At 39.0% G+C, this 20,587-nt stretch overlaps 1 protein-coding gene across 5 annotated transcripts in view; it reads left to right on the top strand.

The window, feature by feature from the left end:
- The window catches only part of Golim4 (golgi integral membrane protein 4), a 76,950-nt gene that overhangs the window by 42,488 nt on the left and 13,875 nt on the right, over positions 1-20,587 (top strand). For 2 of the 5 annotated variants that reach the window (XM_005332507.5, XM_078043605.1), the window contains 10 exons: positions 452-501; positions 2,109-2,162; positions 4,092-4,242; positions 8,798-8,880; positions 9,383-9,466; positions 12,787-12,951; positions 15,055-15,384; positions 17,537-17,790; positions 18,246-18,328; positions 20,306-20,415. In XM_005332507.5, coding sequence (XP_005332564.2) covers positions 452-501; positions 2,109-2,162; positions 4,092-4,242; positions 8,798-8,880; positions 9,383-9,466; positions 12,787-12,951; positions 15,055-15,384; positions 17,537-17,790; positions 18,246-18,328; positions 20,306-20,415 — 1,364 coding nt within the window. The remainder of the gene's footprint in view (positions 1-451; positions 502-2,108; positions 2,163-4,091; positions 4,243-8,797; positions 8,881-9,382; positions 9,467-12,786; positions 12,952-15,054; positions 15,385-17,536; positions 17,791-18,245; positions 18,329-20,305; positions 20,416-20,587) is intronic. The other 3 variants (XM_078043604.1, XM_078043606.1, XM_021731176.3) reach the window with 3 other exon arrangements.

Raw genomic sequence — 20,587 nt, 5'->3', positions numbered from 1 at the left:
GAGCCATCTAGTGGATAATAAAGTTTTCAGAGCACTAAAGATGGCTTGGATGGCTTGATTTCTCTTTTTAGGGCCTGAAGAATTTTAGTATGCCATCTAGTGGATAGCCATAAATCACCCTTGTCTTCAGATGTGCAAGTATTTCCCCCCTCAATTTCAAAACAAATTAACCACAGAGAGATTCTAAGTGCACTTTTAATCAATTGGTTTTAATGTGAATTTTGTTGATGCAGGATTTACAACTACAAGGTAAGGAAGAAGACTGTAATGTTTTCTTCAAAATTTTCTAAAGCATTCAGAGGTAGTATAAAGCATGTAAATCATCAAGTAGATTGATTTAAACCTAAAACATTTTTTTGCAAGTCTGAGTAGTTTGCCTTTATTCTTCTAGATGTTTTACAGTTCCACAGTGAATGAGCTTATACTCTATTTTCTCCATTTTGTCTCCTAGATTTCCTTGTTTATAAATTAGAAGCACAAGAAACACTAAATAAAGGAAGAGTAAGTGTTTTTTGTTTGTTTGCTTTTGTTTTTTCTCCCCTTAATTTGTTTTCATGAAACTTGAAGGAAAGAGAAATACAATTGCAAAATATTTCATTCTGTTGATCACTAGGACTGTAGGACTGACAGAAATTGTTTTTTCTTTTGCTATCCAAAAAGCTCTAAGAGGAAGTTCTTAAAATACGTTGTTTTTTTAAAATCTACCTTTACTTATCACATTATTGATGATAGTGTTAAACTGAGAATAGCTTCAATGTTTAACAATGCAGAGAAGATTATTTTTATTCACTCATTTATTTGTTTACTGAATTTCTTGTTATAGGATGTCATACTTTGCTTAGGTTTTGCAAGTGTAATCTTGACACAAGACCTGGCCTAGAGTTGGCATTTAAACACAATTGTGCAATGAATAAGGGAAGGAAGGAATGATATTGGCATTTAAAAATATTTGTTAAGTCCAAATTTACTAGAGAAAAGCAAGTCATTCTCTCACTCCTAGAAAAATATTCAAGCCTTAGTTGAATAAAATGCTAGTGTTTGGGGGTATTAAAACTGAGAAAAGTCAGTTCTTTGAAATGCCTAGGAGACCTTCAGCTTTCAATTCTTACTTGATTTTAAAGCCTTAGCCAAAACCATGTGCATGCAATCTATTCTGCATTTTGTAATGTGATTTTCTTTATAAGTTAAAGTCATAAGGCAGTGAAATAAAATGATAAAGCAAAAATGTAGCTTATTTTAGAAGCTGTGAGCATAAGAAAAAACAGACTTAAAAATATACTTGTGTTGGTGATGAAGAAAAGCAGGGGTGTGTTGGGTGTAGGTAAATCATAATAGCGAAGGGAGGGAACATTCCAGGTGTCTTTTGTATATTGACTAGATGTGGCTGCCCAGGATAGTGGCAGTGTGTGAGGCCCCTACATGCAGATGCTCCACTGGACCCGAGATCTGCACCCCTGAAACATGGACCAGAACATGCAGATGAGCCACAGGCTTAAGCTCAGGTTCTGGCCCTGGCTCTGTTGCTTAATGAAGCATTTGCCCTGGGCCTGGTCCTTGGCCTATCTCCATTTCCCATTCTGTGGTAAGATCCATCTATGTTGAGTTTCTTACCCATCAAAAATGAGAGAAGGAACCTATCTGTTCTCTTCCCTCCCTTAAGTCGTGCTGAGCTTGTGACACCTGGGGTGCAGTTGACATGTCCCCTTTCCCCCCTTGCCTGGAGCACCCAGAGCAAGGTATTAGCCATGTGCCGTGATCATGTGTCTCGCCAGTTCCTCCCTGTGTCTGGGCCTTGCTTGGTTCTTCAGACTATGAGAGGCAGAGCTCAATTATCTCTTTAAGGGCCCTGCCATCCTTTCATTTTATGATTCAATGTCCCACATTTTCTTCTCTAAAATCTAGCAAACCTATGAGAATATAAAAATTTTATTTCTGCTATTAAATAGAGAGGTAGCCCTTAGAGACATCCGGTTTCAAGCATAGAATTCCACTTTTATCTTATACATGTGAAATAAATGAAAATCTTTTATTAGGACCTTGAAGCTGTCTTTAGCAAGAGAACCAGATTAGTTTCCTTTTGTTGACTTTTTTTTTTTTCCAATTTACAGCAAGATTCCAATAGCAGATACAGTGCATTGAATGTCCAACATCAGATGTTGAAAGTGAGTAATTTAAAGTTGTTCTTCATGAATAAATGAAAGGATTAGTTAATATTTGGACTAATGATCTTTAAAGTGATCAAAGAAAGTTTACAGAGGGTTGGTTGTGTTATAGTATGTTAAAGACATATTCAGTTAAAAATTATATATAGTCGTAGTATCCCAACATACTATTCACGAAGAACATGTTTGATGGATCACCTGATTTCTTTTACAATAGGCTCTTTGGGCCCCTCATTTCCTATTTTGCTGGGTTTTTAAAAATATTTTTTTAGTTGTAGATGGACACAACCTTTATTTTATTTATTTATTTTTACAAGGTGCTGAGGATCGAACCCAGTGCCTCACGCATGCGAGGCAAGCACTGTACCACTGAGCCACAACTCCAGTCCTATTTTGCTGCTCTTATTGTTAAAATTGTTTATTTACTTTCTCAGTGATTTTCCTCAGGCATTTTCTTTTATCTAAGACAGCCTGGAGACTGTAGAACTCTTAAAAATGCTTCCTTTGTGCTACCAATATTTAATAAATGTACTTTTACCTACCACAGGAACACAGTTTATTATTTAAACATTCTCCTTCCTTGGTCCTCGGGTAAAACTCATTACTGTGGGTCAGGAAGACCAAAGGAAAAACCTCATTGTTTCTGTCAAGCTAGAAGAGATGAGCATCACGTCCGTCATTCCACGGGCGTGTACAAATCCTGCCATCCACTCCTTCCTGCCAGCTCTTTGTTTTGTGTTTTCTTTTCCCCATATCAGTAGGGCACAGGCTTTTTATTGAAACCAGAACCTTTCCCATTATCGTGAGTGCAGTACATAACTTAAAGTTGACTGTCATTTCTCAATAATCATTTGGAGGCTGTGGCATTTAACTGAACTATGATTTCATATTGGGTTATAATAAAAAGAGGGTAAATAGAAATCAATTCTAGAAATAATTGACTTATTACCTCCTGAAAAAGGAAAAGAGTCTGATTTGTTTATTTTTTTCTCTTTATTAAACTGATTTACTTGAAAGGCTGAAAACCAAAGAAGAGAAATTTGGCCCTGTGTATCTGTGGGTTCTGCATCCATGTATTTAACCAGCCTGCATGTTTCTGGAATATTTGGGGAAAATTGAATCTGTAGTGAACACATACAGCTGTTTTCCTTAGCATTATTCCCTTTATAATATAGTAGGGATTTAAATAGCATTTACCTTGTATTAAGTATAATAAGCAATCTAGAGATGATTTAAAATATGGGGTGGGAGGACTCTGCAGAAGTTATATACAAATACTGTGCTATTAAGAGACTTGAGTGTCTGTGGCTTTTGCAATCCAAGGGGTGTCCTGGATCCAATCCTCCATGAATACTGAGGGTGTTGCTGGGAAACTAACAGATTGAAAAGAAGAAAGTTATAATATTTGTGGAGGGTAATTAATTAGCTTTATCTCATTTCCACAGTAATTTGAGTCCCTCAGACTTTCTCTAAATCCCTCCCTTTTCCATCTATCATGCTAATTTCTTGTTTTTTCCAATGATGCTAAAAATTAAGGGAAAAATTATTTTTGGCCTTGATCTAAATTATTCATTTGAAATATGGAGGAAATGGGGGATTGCTACACAAAGGATCACCAAGCTGAGGAGAACAAAGCCAATGTCTGCATTTGTTCTCACTTCATTCAAGAAAAAGTCAGGAAATGGGTTGTTAAGCTAGGTGTGGTTGTGCATGCCTGTAATTCCAGGGACTGGGGAGGATCACAAGTTCAAGACCAGCCTGGGCAATGTAGCAAGACCCTGTCTTAAAAAGTGAAGGGGATATATCTCCATCGTGTTCAGGTGTCCCAGGTTCAGTCCCCAGTACCACGATAAAAAAAAGAAAGAAAAGAAAAAAGGGTGTTATATGATTTAGAGAATGTATATCTCTGCTCAAGTTTTTGTCTTGCAGAGTCAACATGAGGAGCTGAAGAAACAGCACAGTGACTTGGAAGAGGAACATCGTAAACAAGGAGAAGACTTCAGTAGAACATTCAATGACCACAAGCAGAAATACTTGCAACTTCAGGAAGAAAAGGAACAAGAACTTTCTAAGCTAAAAGGTATTTTGAAAATCAAATTAGGTAGATGATATGTAAATAAGTAGTCATGTGAATGTTTCTGTAGAATAATACATTTTCATCTTGTTTGTTTTTGTGTGGTGATTGATTTCCATGTATCTTGTGTGCCTTTACCAGCTACTTGCTTCTTTGTAACTTTTCGTATTTATCTTAATGGATTTGTACAGGGAAGCAAAATAAATGACTCGGCCTAGTCTATTCTATTTCAGTGGGGCATATGGCCAATTTGGGCAAGACAGTTCTCTGAATGTGTGTTTTGAAACATTTAGCATCTTAGATTCTCTACCTGCTACATGTCTTCTGTGTTCCTTAGTTACTGTCATGATCAAAAATTGCTCCATATAGTTCCAAAACTCCCCAGGGTTTGCAGGGAGACCTCTGGTTGACAACTGAGAGGAGCTACAAAAAATTCAGTCTCTAGTTGCAGACTGCTGTGAACCTGGGCTTTTTCAAAGACTAATGTGATAATGGGCAAGTTGTGTTATCACCAAAGACTTCATTGTCCTTATCTGTTAAATAAGGATGACCATAAATGTATCCACCTAGTAGGGTATGGTGTGAGCAGGTAGAATAGTGATTAGCAGACAGTGCATTCACTTCGCTAACACCAGGGGCAGATGTTTTCATAGTAATAGGGAAAAAAGGCATTACTTCTTTGAGTATGAATGAGTTCAGGAAACAAGTGCATTCTGCAGTCCAATACATTAGCACTAAGTAAGTTCGGAGTGTGAATAGTGGTTTTAAAAGATACTTGGTATATGCAAAACCAGTTGTGAAATCTGAATAAGGCTATAATCATTTGTACTATGCAAACAAGTGGTATGGTTTAGATGAAGTATCCCCCAAAAGCTCATGTGTGAGAAGTAGGCCACATTTATGAAGATTCATGGAGGAAAGCTGGGTGATGGGCACATATGGCCTCTCTATACTTTTATTTTGTCTATAAATATCCCCCCCCCCAAAAAAAAAAGAACAAACTATAACAAAAGCCCTGTAGAAATAGGTAAGCTATGACTGAGGCAATCGTAGGAAGGGTTAAGGTATTCTTGCTAGTTGGGCCAGTGTTAGCAGGTGGTACCCAAGACAGTGAATGTGTCCTTGGCATGTCTATCATAGTGGGCAGGTGGTGAGGGATTATTGGATACGGAAAACAAGAAAGACTAAACACTGGAAGCATTACAAAAGGTGGCATAAAGGAAGAGAAAACCAGAGGATTCTAGTGTCTGGGAAAGTCACAGCTTTGTGTGGAGGGGCAAGAGATATTAGCTTGTGGATACACTGTTTAGTGTTTGCTAACTTATGTAAATTCATTAAAATATATGGATAATACATAGATCCAATAAGAAATGAGAAATAAAATTTTCTAGAGGCCTGATTTATACTTCGGTACATTCAACTTCAGCAATAACACTGAAAGACAGGTTTTTTTTAGGTCTTTTTACCCCTTACTCTTAAAATTCTTTTTAGTTATACTTGACAGTCTACTTTGACATATTTATACACACATGGAGTATATCTTATTCTAATTAGGATCCCTGTCTTGTGGATGTACATGATGTGGAGATTCACTGTGGTATAGTAATATATGTTCATAGGAAAATTATGTCAGATTCATTTCCTTTATGCCACCTTCTGTGAATGCTTCCAGTGTTTAGTCTTTCTTGTTTAACCACCTTAATCCTTTCCTATTTCCCAACCCCTCCCTTCCCTTCATTCCCCTTTGTCTAAACTACTGAATTTCTTAACTTTATTGTTTTAGTTGTGCTTTTTGTCACTATGACCAAAATACCTGTCAAGAACAATTTTAGAAGAGGAAAAGTCTATTTGGGGTCATGATTTCAGAGGTCTCAATATGTAGACAGCTGACTCCACTGCTCTGGGCCTGAGATGAGGAAGGACATCATGGCAGAAGAATGTGGTGGAGGATAGTGACTTAGGACATGAGACCAGGAAGTGGAGAGACTGAGAGAGCTTTCCTCACCATGGACAAAATATAAACCCCAAAGGCATGTACCCCCAGTAACCCACCTCCTCTAGCCACACCCTGCCTTCCTACCATCTCCACCCAGTTTGTTCCTATCAGTGAATTAATGCACTGGTTAGGTTATGGCTTTCATAACCCAGTCATTTTACCTCTAAACTCTCTTGCATTGTCTCACACATGAGCTTTTGGGGGACACTTCATCTAAACCATACCACTTACACAGAGCAGAAAGCAGAACTGGGGAAAATAGTAGGACATGTAGGTGGGTTCTGAGAACTGAGCCTCATAATCTGATCTGAACTTCCTGGCACCCAGGACAAAAGGGGAAATACAGTAAGTATTGGGGGTTCAGTCATCAGAAAGAGAACATACCGGTGAGTTAGGAGAACAAAGACAGCAGTACTTCTGATACCAATTTTAAAAGAAAAGTTTTCTGGAGACCTGAAACAACCGAGTGTGTACAGTGACTTTGACACTTTCACAGACACTGTTCACACTAGCACCTTTGTTTGATTATGACTTGACAAAACCACAGGACAGTAAGTTAAAGCACCTTGTGATCAGTGCAGGTCAGTGGTGGCCAACTAAGTTGTAGAGTCCAAGCAATCTCTGGTAGTTGGATGTGATACAAGGAGAGAACTTGGGACTCCTAGCAAGGAGAGCCTGTAGCACAAAGCTAAGATAATCACCCTTCATTATCATCATTCTCATCACCAGCACGGAACCAAGCGAACCTCTTCATGTGGATGATCTCATTTAACATAACTGAGGTGTGTGTTGCTCAGCCTCATTCAACAAATTAAGACGTAGAGGCCTGCTCTAGTTAAACAGCTAGCTTAGGGAAGCCCAGCAAAGGCCCAGGGGCCACCACCATTAAGTTTATAGCCTGAAATTTCTTCAAACACTAGCACAGTTTTGGTATTTCAAATGTGTGTTGTGTTAGACTGAAGGCCACCATCCGATGGCACACATCATAGAGTCCTCTTAGATTGCCAGTGGTATCCGGTTTTTACTCTTGAGAAAATCCATTTTTACATGTAGGTGTGCTACCCAGTTACTAGCCACACTTCCCACCTGATTCCTGATCTCTCCCCCAAACCCAATCACGAATCCAATGTCCAGGGATCAGGAAGGGACTGTAAGGGAGTAAAAATGATCAGAGCTTTATGAAAGCTGGTGATTAATACTTTCCTTCCGTACGAAGCATACCTGGCGAGTTAGAGCCTTGGCTGAAGGAGATGGCTGTTATTAGCGACAGTTTGCCCCAGGACAGTCCAGGTTCATACCTGCTGTCCCAACTAGGTGATCATAGAACCCACTTTACATCTCCAAAGCATCTCTCATTGGAAAATGATTATATAGCCACCATACTAACACTCAGTTTCTGCACAGTGTTTTGAACATGAGAATTGGTCCCGTGTTGCTGGATTTTGTCAGAATCAGTTTCTTTATTTTGAAATGGTGGTGGTGTCAGAGATACTATATAGGCCAGCATTTCAGGGGTCAGATGATATTTGTGGGTTGAATTTGGCTCAGCAACTGTCAGTTCTTCATCTGCAATGCCCAGATACAGGAAGTGATGAAAATCCACCAAGGTGATAAAAGAGATGGATCTAGAATCTTTAAGTGAAAAGTTTTCCCTGAACAGTAGTGCTTGGGAGAAGAGGACTTCATTCTGACTGCTACAGTCTTACATTGTTGCTCTGAAAACAAACAAACAAACAGAAATAACTGTCATATAGCTATTAGAAGTTGAGCTTGGATTAATTAAGAATTCAATGGTAAGAAAAAGAAAACGTTTAGTTTTTTCACAGATAAGTAGGATTTCTCCTTGTCTGTCTGTAATTTTGTGAGCTGCCTTTGTAATTGAAGTACCTTTAGAGGACTATGCAAATTACACCGTGAGAAATAGAATCTGTACTTGCTGATAACTTTAATTTGTGAAAAGACTCAAATCTGAGACCATTCCTGTGCTTTACATTTTATTCCTAAGGGCTTGCTTATTAACATAAATATTTCATTTTTAATTCATGTTTAGTTAAAAAAATTTTTAATTTTCATCTACAACACATAGCTTGTATAAAAGTAAACCACTGAGCTAGGTCCAGACAAATCCCCGTTATATCCCAACATCTTGTAGTTTTTGTTGATTTGAATTGTTATCCTATCAAAATTCAAAGCAAATCCTAAAAATAAGTTATATAAGGCCAGACATGGTGGTATATGCCTGTAATCTCAGCCACTTGGGAGGCTGAAGCAGGAGAATTATAATTTTGAGGCTAGCCTCCACAATTTTAGTGGGACTTTGTCTCAAAAATAAAAAGAATATAAAGGGCTGGAGATGCAGCACCCCTGGGTTCAGTTTCCAGTACTGGGACAGAGTGTGTGTGTGTGTGTGTGTGTGTGTGTGTGTGTGTGTGTGTGTGTGTGTGTATGTGTGTGTGTAGGAGGTGGAGGGAAGATAGAGGCTTCAGGTTTAATAAAAGCAAAAACCTGAGAATTTCAAGGCTTTTGTGTGTGTGTGTGGTTTTTCTTTTCCTTTTTCTAAAATAGAAACTGTGTACCACTTGAGAGAAGAGAATAGACAACTAAGGAAAGCTCACCAAGACATACATACACAGCTTCAAGATGTCAAGGTAAAATTTAACCAGACATTTGCCTTTTGGGTGCTTGCCTGCTATACTGTGTAGAATGACTTTAAAAGTCATCCCCTAATTGACCTGCTTTACAAATCCAGACTGTGACTGTGGGCTTTGCATAACTGGAATGTACCTGATACGTTCGCCCTTTAGTATTGTAAGCTAAAGGTGGTCCGAAAATTTAAATATTTTAATTAATACTGAAATTATTCTTTTGGTCAGATGGTTGCATATTAACAAGATTTTTATTGGCAAAGGCTTAAAAATAAAGAGAGATTTGTTGCTTTGGTTTTGATTTCATTGTAAATGGTTATAGTTGGGTAGCACATTTGAGATTTTGGAATACCACATAAATCATAGTCTTCTCTCTCCAATAATTTTTAAAGGCAACAATTGCTGCCACAACAAAAAAACAAGCAAGTAACATTGGGATGGTCATACCAAAGAAGAACTTGTCTTATAATATAAAGTTCAACGTGTAAAATTCTCTTTTGTATAGCAACAGCATAAGAATTTACTCTCCGAGCATGAACAACTTGTAGTGACTTTGGAAGACCACAAGAGTGCACTAGCTGCTGCACAGGTTAGAAGGGTAGCAGCCTCTGTGGGTTCTTTTTACAGTCTGCTTAATATTTCTGAATTCCTTTATGCATGTGGACTCTGACAAGCCAGTGAGTTACTTAGGACAGAGCTATCCTAATCCTGAGCATATTGCATGCTTTTAAAATTCACTCTAGAGAATATTAAATAAATTCTTGATGATTCTTTTTTTTGCACTGGTGATATGGTACATCTGACTATTTCTACCTCTATCGGATCCTACATGCAGTTATCTAATATTTATTTAAGTCACAGATTTTTGTCCTGTACATATGGCCTTTCACAACTAATCTGATCTGTGTCAACTCTTGGCATAGAATCTGTAGGATTTTATGATGCTAGCCACCTAAATAAATCATTGTTGGACTTTCTTCTATCCCTTCCTCATTCCATCTTGCACACACTCCTTATGGGACAAGGCTTATGTGGTATTGGTCAAAGTGCAGAAAAGCAGAAGGGTCAATAGAGAAAGAAAAACAAAGAGTCATAATCTCCATTTGTTCAAAGCCTGGAACAACTCCTGGTACAGGCAGGCAGGCCCTCGGTATATATTTACTGAATGAACAAGAACAAATACAATTGTTGCAGAGCTTATTAAAGTGCTGCTGTGTGGAGTGCTCCTGGTAGAAGCAAAGAAACAGGAATGGCTAGTTTAGTCACTGTGTTCAGCCAGGTCTTCACTTTTCTTCCAATTGAAGGAGTCACAAGAAAAGGGCAAAAGGAAACCACGTATGTGCTTATCAAGAGGCCATGCATTATTTTTGTCTTTATAAAATTTTTAAGCAGTATACTATATTAGACCCTGACCCAGCTCAGAGGCTGTAGCTTCTATCTTTTGTTTTTTAAAAGATGGTCATTATTAACTGGTTATCTCTACTAAACTGTGGCTGTGTGGTAATTTTTTTACATGTATGTAAATTAAATTGACTTTAGAGGAGATTATTTCTTTCCAAGCCTTCTTTGTAAACTTTTATCAAGTGCTATTTTATGTGAAGCAGTTCTTTATACTGTAAAATGTGGCAAACAGATTTGAACACTGTGTGTAAAATATTAGACTAAGCCACAAATCTGAAAATCCATGCAAATATAAGTGAAACCGTTGATTTAATAGCCAAAAACAAATTCTATAATATATACACTGTCTGTATTAACTTTGTATTTTTTGTAAGAGAAGAAATATTTTATGTGTAGTTGTCTATTTTCCTTTGTTGGGAGGGTGCTCCAAGTTTTTCCTATTCTTTTTTAAATAGTTATATAACTAGGTACAATAGTTAATTAAAGCCATATGTCTTAGTTTGAGCTGCTGCCATGAAACACCATAGACTGTGGCTTATAAACAACATAAATTTATTTCTCATAGTTCTGGAGGCTGGAAGTCCTAGGTGGGGATGCCAGCATGATCAGATTCTTATGAAGTCATCTTCCAGGTTGTAGACACTTGACTTCTCTGTGCATCCTCACAAAGCAGAAAGAGACTGAAAGAGCTATCAGAACCCCGATCATAGGCACTAATCCATTGGTGAGGGCTCTGTCCTCATGACCTAATTGACTTCCAAAATCCCCACCTTCTGATACCCTCACATGTGGGGTTAGGATTTCAGTATGTGCATTTTGGAAAGATACAAAGAATCAGTCCATAATCAGTCCAAAGAATCAGTCCATAACTATGTTAGAACTTTCCTCAAATCTCTTCAGAGGGGGCTGGAAATATACTGTTTCAGGCATGTGCATTTCTCATGTAAATCATCTCAGGAGATTCTGTCTTGATAACTTGATTGTAAAGTATAGTTAAGAATTTTAGGGGCTCCAGATGTGGCCTCTCCTGGCATGTGTGAGGCACTAGGTTCGATCCTCAGCACCACATAAAAGAAAATAAAGATATGTGTTCAATTAAAACTAAAATATATTTAAAAAAGAATTTTATTTATTCTTCATAATCCAGTGAGGCATGTAACATTTTATAACTAAAAAACTGAGGCCAAAAGGGAAGTCAAGTGGCTGACCCAAGATTAGTGACCAGGAGTCAGACTTGAAGCTCAGGTCTTCCTGGTATTGAAGTGAGACCCCAGCCTCCATCAGCCCCTTCAAATCATTATTTCTAGGGTGAGAGTCCAGGGATGTCCACTGGCCAGGTGGTGGTGCACTGTTATACAAATTTTATGATGGTGCTCCTTTGACATAGATTTAGCAAGCTAACTTCTTTACTTTTATGTAAAGTTTTTAAAAAAGCAGAAAGACACCTCTTCCTAGGGGAAGAAAACTGTGGGCAGTGTGCAGGGCTGTGGCCACAGAGGTCTGGCTGGCCGTGGCTCCATGTATCTGCTCTGCACTCTCCAATGAGGGAAGCAGCCTTGCCTGGGGATTTTGTTTAAGATTTCTGTGTTCTTTGTATGTGTTTATGTCAGTGCGTGTTTACACACACAGCATTTCTGCTTGCATGATAACAGAGTGGGTGTATATGATGAGTTATATATACACAGTGTCTGTTGATTTATTTTCTACCTTTCCAGCTCCTAGTATTAAAAACATTATAGCCACACACACACACATGTATCCCTCCAACAATTCCCACAGCCTAAATCACACAGGTTTTCCTATATGAGTGTATTCCAGTTCTATTCTACAGCTGCATCACTACCTTTGTCACTTTGAAAGAAAAGGACATTCAGAATTGGGGAACAAAAATCCAGCTTTATTTCTTGCCTATTTCTCTCCGCTTTCAAAAACAAAACAAACAAACTAACTAAAAAACAGAACACAGCATCAGAAGTGTTTTAGCAAGGCAGGAACCCTGTTTGAGCCCAAACTATCTAGCAACTTGGGTAGTGAGAGAAGCTTGCTTGAACAATTATGTTACACACACATACACATGCAGATATTTCTTTTCACTGAAAAATGTTACTCAGACCATATTGGTAAAAGATATATGCACCTGTATTTGTATAACTGTCAATTTTTAATAGATGTTTGAATGTGATAAAACTTGGATTGCATAGCTGTCTTACTTTTCATAATTATAGAGGAAAGTTATTTACAGAAGTTCTCTCTTTGTTTCATGTAGCATAAAACTAACATTTATCTTGGATACTTTTTCTGTTTCCTTTAACTCTAATTTGCATGTGCTCAAAAATGGTTAAGCATGTCTAAGGAAGAATAGTAATGCATGAAAATAATCCACATATTTGTATTTAGGTATAATATTTTTGTCTAGTCCTCCAGTGAACCTAAATGCTCATCTATGATTGATATTTTTTCCCTCCTCAAATTGTGCAATTTACATTCAATTGTGCAATTTATATGCAGACTCAAGTTGCAGAATATAAGCAACTGAAAGATACTCTGAATAGAATCCCAAGCTTTCGAAATCCTGAAATAGCAGAGCCGCAGAATGCTACCCTTACCCAGGTGGCACGTTCTCCACGAGGTTACAATGCAGCAAGGGAGCAGCCAACCAGAGAGCCACAAGAGGTGAGAGGCAAAACTCGTGATAACTAGATCACTTTCCTTGTCAGGCTGTCACGGGGTGAACCACTCTCAATATCGCCCACTATAGAGAAGTGTTCAGAGAAGTTTTAGTGTATATCAGAATTCTCCATAGGGATTGTTAAAGCTCAGACTGCTGAGCCCCAGCCCCACAGTTTCCTTAACTTACAAATTGAGTTATTTTGGGGTGAGGCCTGAGGATTTGCATTTCTAATTCAGATTCAGCTGGTCTGGGGAGAAGTTTGAGAGCTGCTATTGTAGTGTTTTCTGGAAAAGATTTTCCTGGCTTTGTCTTTTTCATGTGGATTTGTCTTAAAGGAATTGTAGTGTCTGAGTTTTTCAAGGTCAGTGGATATTTTTCCCTCTTTAAGATAGTGTGAGAAGGTCAAATGATCATGAGGATATTATGTGACAGCCCACCCAGGTATTAAAGTTAATATATTTGACCTTAGTGCAGTACTGGGTCCATACAAAGCTGGTCAAAATTTGCATTAAAACACTGCCTGATGTATGAGTGCTGGTCCCATAATGCACTTTATTCTTATTTTTAATGAAAATTAAACCTGGATTAAGAATATTTCATAAGGGGGACATCAAAAGTATTGTCCTCCTTATCATTAATTCTTACATAGTTGTTTTTCAATCATGTATTTAATGAAAAAATGAGAAATATTGTTATCTTCCCCCTGACAAAGTTATTTTCAACAATAAATGTTTGAGAAGACCTTCCTGCTTGTGGAAATAATGGAGTTGATGTGACTGGTTAATAGGCAGGCTCAGTGTCCTCACGATTCTTGTTCTCCCTGAACCCTATGTTAGCTGCTAACTTAAGAGAGTGTGTCCAGATCACTGGCCTGGCATTTGATTCTGTTCTTTCCTAGGGTGACTCTGTTCTAGTTTCTTGGATTCATATTCTGATACTTCAGAGTTTTAGTTTGTCCATCTGTACATTGGAGATGGTAGTTATTTGCTCTCACCACCTTCACAGGGATATTGCAAAGATAAATGACCAGTGTTTCAAAGCACTTAGAGCCCTTGAGAGAAGTATTTGCAATAAAGCCAGGGCAGTGTTATGTCAAACTTTCCAGATAGTTAAGGGCCTTGGTAAAATGTACACCTATGAAAGTTGCCTAAGAAAGGGTTTTTCTCTCCTGTGTATTATTTATGTAGCCCAGCTTCTCAAGCTTGGTAATTATATCTCTGCTTGTCTGTGAATAGTGTTTTCACAATCATTTCAATTTGAGAGAGTAATCTCACTTGAAGAAGTTATGTATTTCCTGATGAAAAAGATTGAGGGTAAAGGGCATGACATACTCTCCTATCAATGCTGTATCACTTTCCCCACAGCTTCCTATTACTCAAATCACATAGAGATGTCTGAAAGTTAAAGTAAAAACTGATTTGAACCAATCAGTGAGAAGTATTCTTCCGAAAAAAAAAAATTATTTTTATTTCTTTCTATTCTGAGTTTTCTATGTTGACAATACAAAATATGTACAAAAGACCCTTTGTGGTTACAATTTTTTAAAATGCATTAAGAATATTTTATTGTATCTTGTTTAACAGGCATTTTTAAAACAACAGAGATACCCATTAGTAATGGCAATCTCTTTTAATTACCAGTAAACCAAACTAATAAAAAATAAACCCAATTCTTCTTCATTTGCATCTTTATTCTTCTCTTTTCAAGTAATTAATTGCAAATCAAATTTACATAGAAAAAATTGTGAAAACATTTCATCACTTCAAGGTTTTTTCCTTTTTTATTCTGAGGGAAAGTAGGAGAATTAGGTTGCTTTTTTGGGAAAGGTTTACTTCTGAGGTGTGGCTGCTTAGAGGATTCACTGCCCTGGTTATTGACTGTATTCTTTGGAGATGAAATTTTGCCTGTATTCTCTCCATCTTGTAGCTGAGAATATACAGTGGAATTTAAGTAGCTCCGTTGCTCGTATCTTTTTAAGTCAGGAGACTATGTATATTTCAAGACTCCAGAATTTTGCTTATATTGTACCTCCAAGGACATGCTAATGAATGATATCATTGCTTTTGAAAAGGATGAGCAACATTTCCTATGGTTTGCTTGCCTAGGTGTCTCGATATAGCAATGTGTGGCAGAAACATGAAGCAATGCCGAGAAGAACAGAAGACGCAAAACCTTATTTCCCCACCCAGAAAGAGGCACATTTTCAGACTGTGGCCCAGCCTAACCAACAACTGATACCCCCAGAGCCAGAGGCACATCAGGTGGAAGAGGAGCACAGAAAAGCCCTGGAAGAGGAGGAGATGGAGCAGGTTGGGCAGGCAGAACATCTGGAGGAAGAACATGATCCCTCACCAGAGGAGCAGGACCGAGAGTGGAAGGAACAGCAGGAACGAAATCAGGCAGCCAACCTCCTGGAGGGGCATGCTCAGGCTGAGGTGTGGTCACCCACCCACGTTCACTGGGATGGGGAACAAAAATAAAGTGGATCTTAAGTTTTTTTTTTTTTTTTTTAAAAAGGGCCAGACTGGGGCTGTAGCTCGGTGGCAGAGCACTTGCCTAGCATGCCTAAGGCACTGGGTATGATCCTCAGCACCACATAAAAATAAATAAAATAAAGGCATTCTGCCCATCTACAAGTACAGAAAGAATTTTTTTTTTAAAAAATATATATATATATATAAAAGAAAAATCTCTACAAAAATAGTTAGGTGATTTCACTAACCATCATGTGCACATATTTAAGTTGTCTTGTAATATTAATAGCACAGCTCTTACCTAGCTAAGAAAGATGGCTGGTGACAGGAGCAATTGCTGCTGGCGTGTAGATGTGTCCTTGTTGTTAGTGGTGCAAGTAAGAGACTCATCCTCACAATATCGACATGGTGGATACGGGAGCACCTGATGGACACCTTCCCAAGATGGGGTCAAGTCCTGTCTTGAGCAGCTTGAGGCAGACAAAGGCTTCATTTTTCTGTGATCCATAGTCCCCCTCCTTCTGTTCAGTTTCGCCAGTTGGTGGGTTGGCTTTTGCGTGTTCTCTGTCAGGAATGAATCAAAAAACTTCTATAACAAGCTGCTTTACTACTTAGGGACAGTGCACTAGGTGAGTGTGTTGAACAAGTTTTTTCTCAGACCCTGCTTCCTGCCCATGCTCCTCTACATAAGTACACTTTTCCCTTTCTTAATAAAACAGCCATTATTGTAAATAAAACTTGAAAAGAACTTGAAATCTATCCACATTGAGGGCAACTAGGCACCTTTCTTCTGCTAGCTCTACACCGATACCCAGCCGCAGGGCCTCTGGCCTTTACCTGAATGCAATTACCTGTTTATTCTTTTGTTTTCATTTTGTACCAGGGATTGAAGGCAGGGGCTCTTAACCACTTAGCCACATCTCCAGCCCTTTTTATTTTTATTTTGAAACAGGGCCTTGCCAGGTTGCTGGGCTGGCTTTGAACTCGTGATCCTCCTGCCTCAGCCTCCCAAGCCTCTCTGTGATTATAGGTGGTCACCACTGTACCCAGCTGATCACCTGTTTATAACTCAGAAGCTTCAGGCTGAAACTTGAGGCTGCTTGAGGCTTCAGGCTGGGTAGGTGTGGTGGCCTTTGTAAATGTGGCCTTAGCCTGAGAAACTCTGCCACTCTGTGCCCTTCTGCAAGAGTTCTCCACTTGGTTCAGTTCCCCTCCATACTTTGCTTCCTTTCTGTAGCAGAGACTTTATTTTTATGTTAGTCAAGGAGGGGAGGGGAAGATGGGGAAAATTTTGATGGAAGAGGAGTTTTAAATATTGCTGGATCTGCCAGGTGCAGTTGCATGTGCCTGTAATCCAATCAGCTGGGGAGGCTGAAGCAGGAGGATCAAGAGTTTAAAGCCAACCTTAGCAACTTAGAGAGGCCCTAAGCAACTCAGTAAGACTCTGTCTCTAAATAAAATATTAAAAAAGGCTGGAGATGTGGCTTAGTAGCTAAGTGTCCCTGGGTTTAATCCCTGGTCCCAAAAAAAAAAAAAAAAAAAATTGCTGGATCTGATTTTTCTTTAATCAGACAATACTGTCTCTTCACCTATTCTTAGTTTCTTTGAAGGAACTCAATTCCTGTTTTTTCACAGTAATCTGGAATTTGACATTATTATTTTGGCTGTGCTTAGCCTGTGATGGGCATATACATTGCTGAAGTTAGTGACCCTAGATCTTTTAACTCTTTATAGAGAAACCCTCAGCTTCACATATTGGCCAATTAGGGTGAGGTTACCGCGTGCCTGCTTGCGTCAGAGCCTTGTAAACACAAATTTAATTATGGTCCAAAACTGATTTCTTGTGTTGTGCCCTGTGTTCCATTTGAGCAGGGAACATATTGAAAGTCTGCCTTAGTGCCAGCAAATTGGGAAGAACAGTCACTAGACAAAGCCAAGGGCAATTCAGAGATAGCAGAAAAATAGGAGTTTCTGGGCTTTATTTGTAATCACAGTTCACATGACAAATAGGTTAATAAACCAGCCTGTCTCCTGAGTTTGTCATGGGAACAAAGGGAGAGAAACCCCTGGGGAGCCGAGCCCTCTTGTTCAGCATCAACTGTCTTTGCCCCAGGTGTACCCTTCAGCCAAGCCGGGCACCAGGGTCCGTACCCCATATGAGGAGCAGTTGGAACAGCAGAGATTGGCGGCAAGGAGGGATGAGGAGGCCCAGCGGCTACGAGAACAGCAGGAAGCTTTGCACCACCAGAGGCTGCAGGGACACTTGTTACGGCAGCAGCAGCAGCAGCAGCTTCTGGCCCAAGAGATGGCCCAGCAGAGGCAAGACCAGCAGGAGGAGGACCAGCAGCGGCGCCAGGAGCAGCTACGGTAGCCTGTCCCTTCTCTCGATGGGCATAGAAGCCCCTCTCCCACTGCAAGCAGTTTTGTGTATTTGTGATCCAGGAACAGGAGGGGCTCATGTTGCTCATGTAGTCCAGGAGGAATTGAGAATTAAAGGGCAAATATTTAATTTTAAAAATAATCAGGTTTTTTTTCTTCTCTAAAGCGATAGAGTAAGTCTCAAAGTAGCTTAGAAGACTTTGTACTAACTTTTTAATTTTATCATTGAACGATGCTTTACCTTTTTAATGTATCTGTTGGAAGCATATCTAGAACTTTCATCATACTTTATCATGTACCTAAAAGTTCAAAAAAAAATTTATGGCTTTTTAAAAGATGTTGAAAAATCTTGTTTATTACTACCTTAAAAGATAAATGACTTTGTGTCAAACTGTGCCACTTAATTTGTATCCCTGAATATATAATGTTTGTGTCCCGGGCAGGCAGCAAGCTCATTATAATGCTATGGATAATGATATCGTTCAGGGAGCAGAGGACCAGGGAATCCAGGAAGAGGAAGGAGGTGGTAAGACTTCTCAGATGATGAATGTTTTAATAACATTACCTGGTTATATCAAACAATATCAGTGAGCCAGTGTTCCCTAATATCAACAAGCCAAATGCATACTTGAGTGAGGGTAAAGAAGTCATGCCTTTGTTGTCACTTCTTGAGTCTTCCTTGCCGTAGTGCTCCATAGTTGTCTGGGTTTGGTCCGCAGTACCACAAAAAGAAAAGAGAACTGGTCAAGATAATCTCTCGTCTCCACTATTCTCCCCATCATTTAAGCTTCTTGCATATCAAATAGTTATTTCTGACAAATTATCACAGGATTATTATGCTTTGAGGAATTAATTCTACATTTTCTCCTGACCTTGGAAGTCATTGCCTTAAAAGTTTTTCAGATTAAATCAGCAGTGGCTTTCTCTCATGATAAGCGCCTAGTCATGCATTCCTTGCTGTGAAGATAGAATTGGAAGTTAACTCTCCTTTTCTAGAGAGAGTCTAAAAGTAAGATGACAACACCCCACTCAACAGCTTGTTGTGCACTTAGTTGCCCTGAGAGTCAAGAGCCCATTCCCTTTTGTCCCCTGTGGTGACTTTGAGCTTTTTGTTTCTGTTATCAGTAAAACTGTTGAGCAACAGTTTTTCCCCTTCTTTATTTAATTAACCCCTTTATGAACTTGTAGCCTAATAGTGAGCTATCAGTAACTATTGTCTTTATATTAAATTAAATGCTCTCCATACTCTTTTTTTGATTCTTTTTATTTTATTATTAGTTGTTCAAAACATTACAAAGCTCTTGACATATCATATTTCATACATTTGATTCAAGCAGATTATGAACTCCCATTTTTACCCCGTATACATATTGCAGATTCACATCGGTTCCACATCCACTTTTTTACCTACTGCCATCCTAGTGTCTGTTGTATTCTGCTGCCCTTCCTATCCTCTACTATCCCCCCTCCTCTCCTCTCCCCTCTCCTCCCATCTTCTCTCTCTACCACATCTACTGTAATTCAATTCTCTCTCTTGTTTTTTTCCCCTTTCCCTTCACTTCCTCTTATATATAATTTTGTATAACAATGAGGTCTCCTTCCTTTACCATGCAATTTCCCTTCTCTCTCTCTTTCCCTCCCCCCTCTCTACCCTGTTTAATGGTGATCTTCTTCTCATGCTCTTCCTCCCTGCTCTGTTCTTAGTTGCTCTCCTTATATCAAAGATGACATTTGGCATTTGTTTTTTGGGGATTGGCTAGCTTCACTTAGCATAATCTGCTCTAGTGCCATCCATTTCCCTGCAAATTCCATGATTTTGTCATTTAAACCTTTCCTCTTGTATCTGACTTTAAAAAAGTGATCCGCTCTTCTCCTGTGTGCTCTTAAAATTCTCTTCATCTAAGTATTTTTTTAAAAACTTTCCAGTTTTATGTGTGAGCATAACCGTGTGATGGCCTGTATTGTTGTGGTGTCCTTGTTGCCATAGTAGCGTCCGTGACAAGCCCTGTTTGTTTTTGAATTACACAGTTGAGATTGTTTTGTCTTTCATTTCCTAATGACACCCCCCAGCATACCCTCACTGGAAATTTTCCATTACCTTTAATATTATCCAAAAATTAATTGATTATTTTAGCAATGTCCAACGGTCTGGACTTTTCTTTTATGAAGGAAGTTTGATTTGTGGTCCTTTTCCTGCCGAAGGGGGAAATGTAGCTTGTTAGAAACATTATGCTGTCGTGTGTAACTGATTAGAACAAATAAAAAAAATTGCTTTGGGAAGTTAGAACAGCAACACTTCCCCCCCACACCCCCACCCAACCCTTAGACACAGTCTGGGAAAAGGACAAAACCATGCAGGAAAGCTGTTGAGTTAACCGAGTCATGGGAAAGAGTGGGTGACTTAGACTGGTCTCCAGAGGCCTCCTGGAGGCTCTCCTTTGAGTTGAAAGGGAGGAATCCTGCTTGATTCTTTCAGCTGATTGTAGTTCCTTTGATTTGCTAGCCTATGAAAGAGACAACCAGCACCAGGACGAAGCAGAAGGAGACCCAGGAAATGGACAGGAGCCTCATGGACAAGGGCCCCCAGAAGCTGACCTGGAATCAGAGGCAGATGTAAGTATCCTCACTCCTGGATCTGCCACTTGGAAAGGCACAGGCAGAAAGAAACCTTAAGCATTTGTCTGACTCCGATGTCCAGCCCCAGATGTGCATGTCATTTCGTCAGCACACAGAGGGCTTTGCATAATTACCTATAAGCAGCACAGTTCACCCTCAACCAGGATGT

This window comes from Ictidomys tridecemlineatus, chromosome 3 (genome assembly GCF_052094955.1).
Source record: "Ictidomys tridecemlineatus isolate mIctTri1 chromosome 3, mIctTri1.hap1, whole genome shotgun sequence".
In the NCBI taxonomy this organism is placed as follows: domain Eukaryota; kingdom Metazoa; phylum Chordata; class Mammalia; order Rodentia; family Sciuridae; genus Ictidomys; species Ictidomys tridecemlineatus.
The sequence above is the reverse complement of the archived record's forward strand: the minus strand, read 5'-3'. Positions and strand labels throughout refer to the sequence as shown.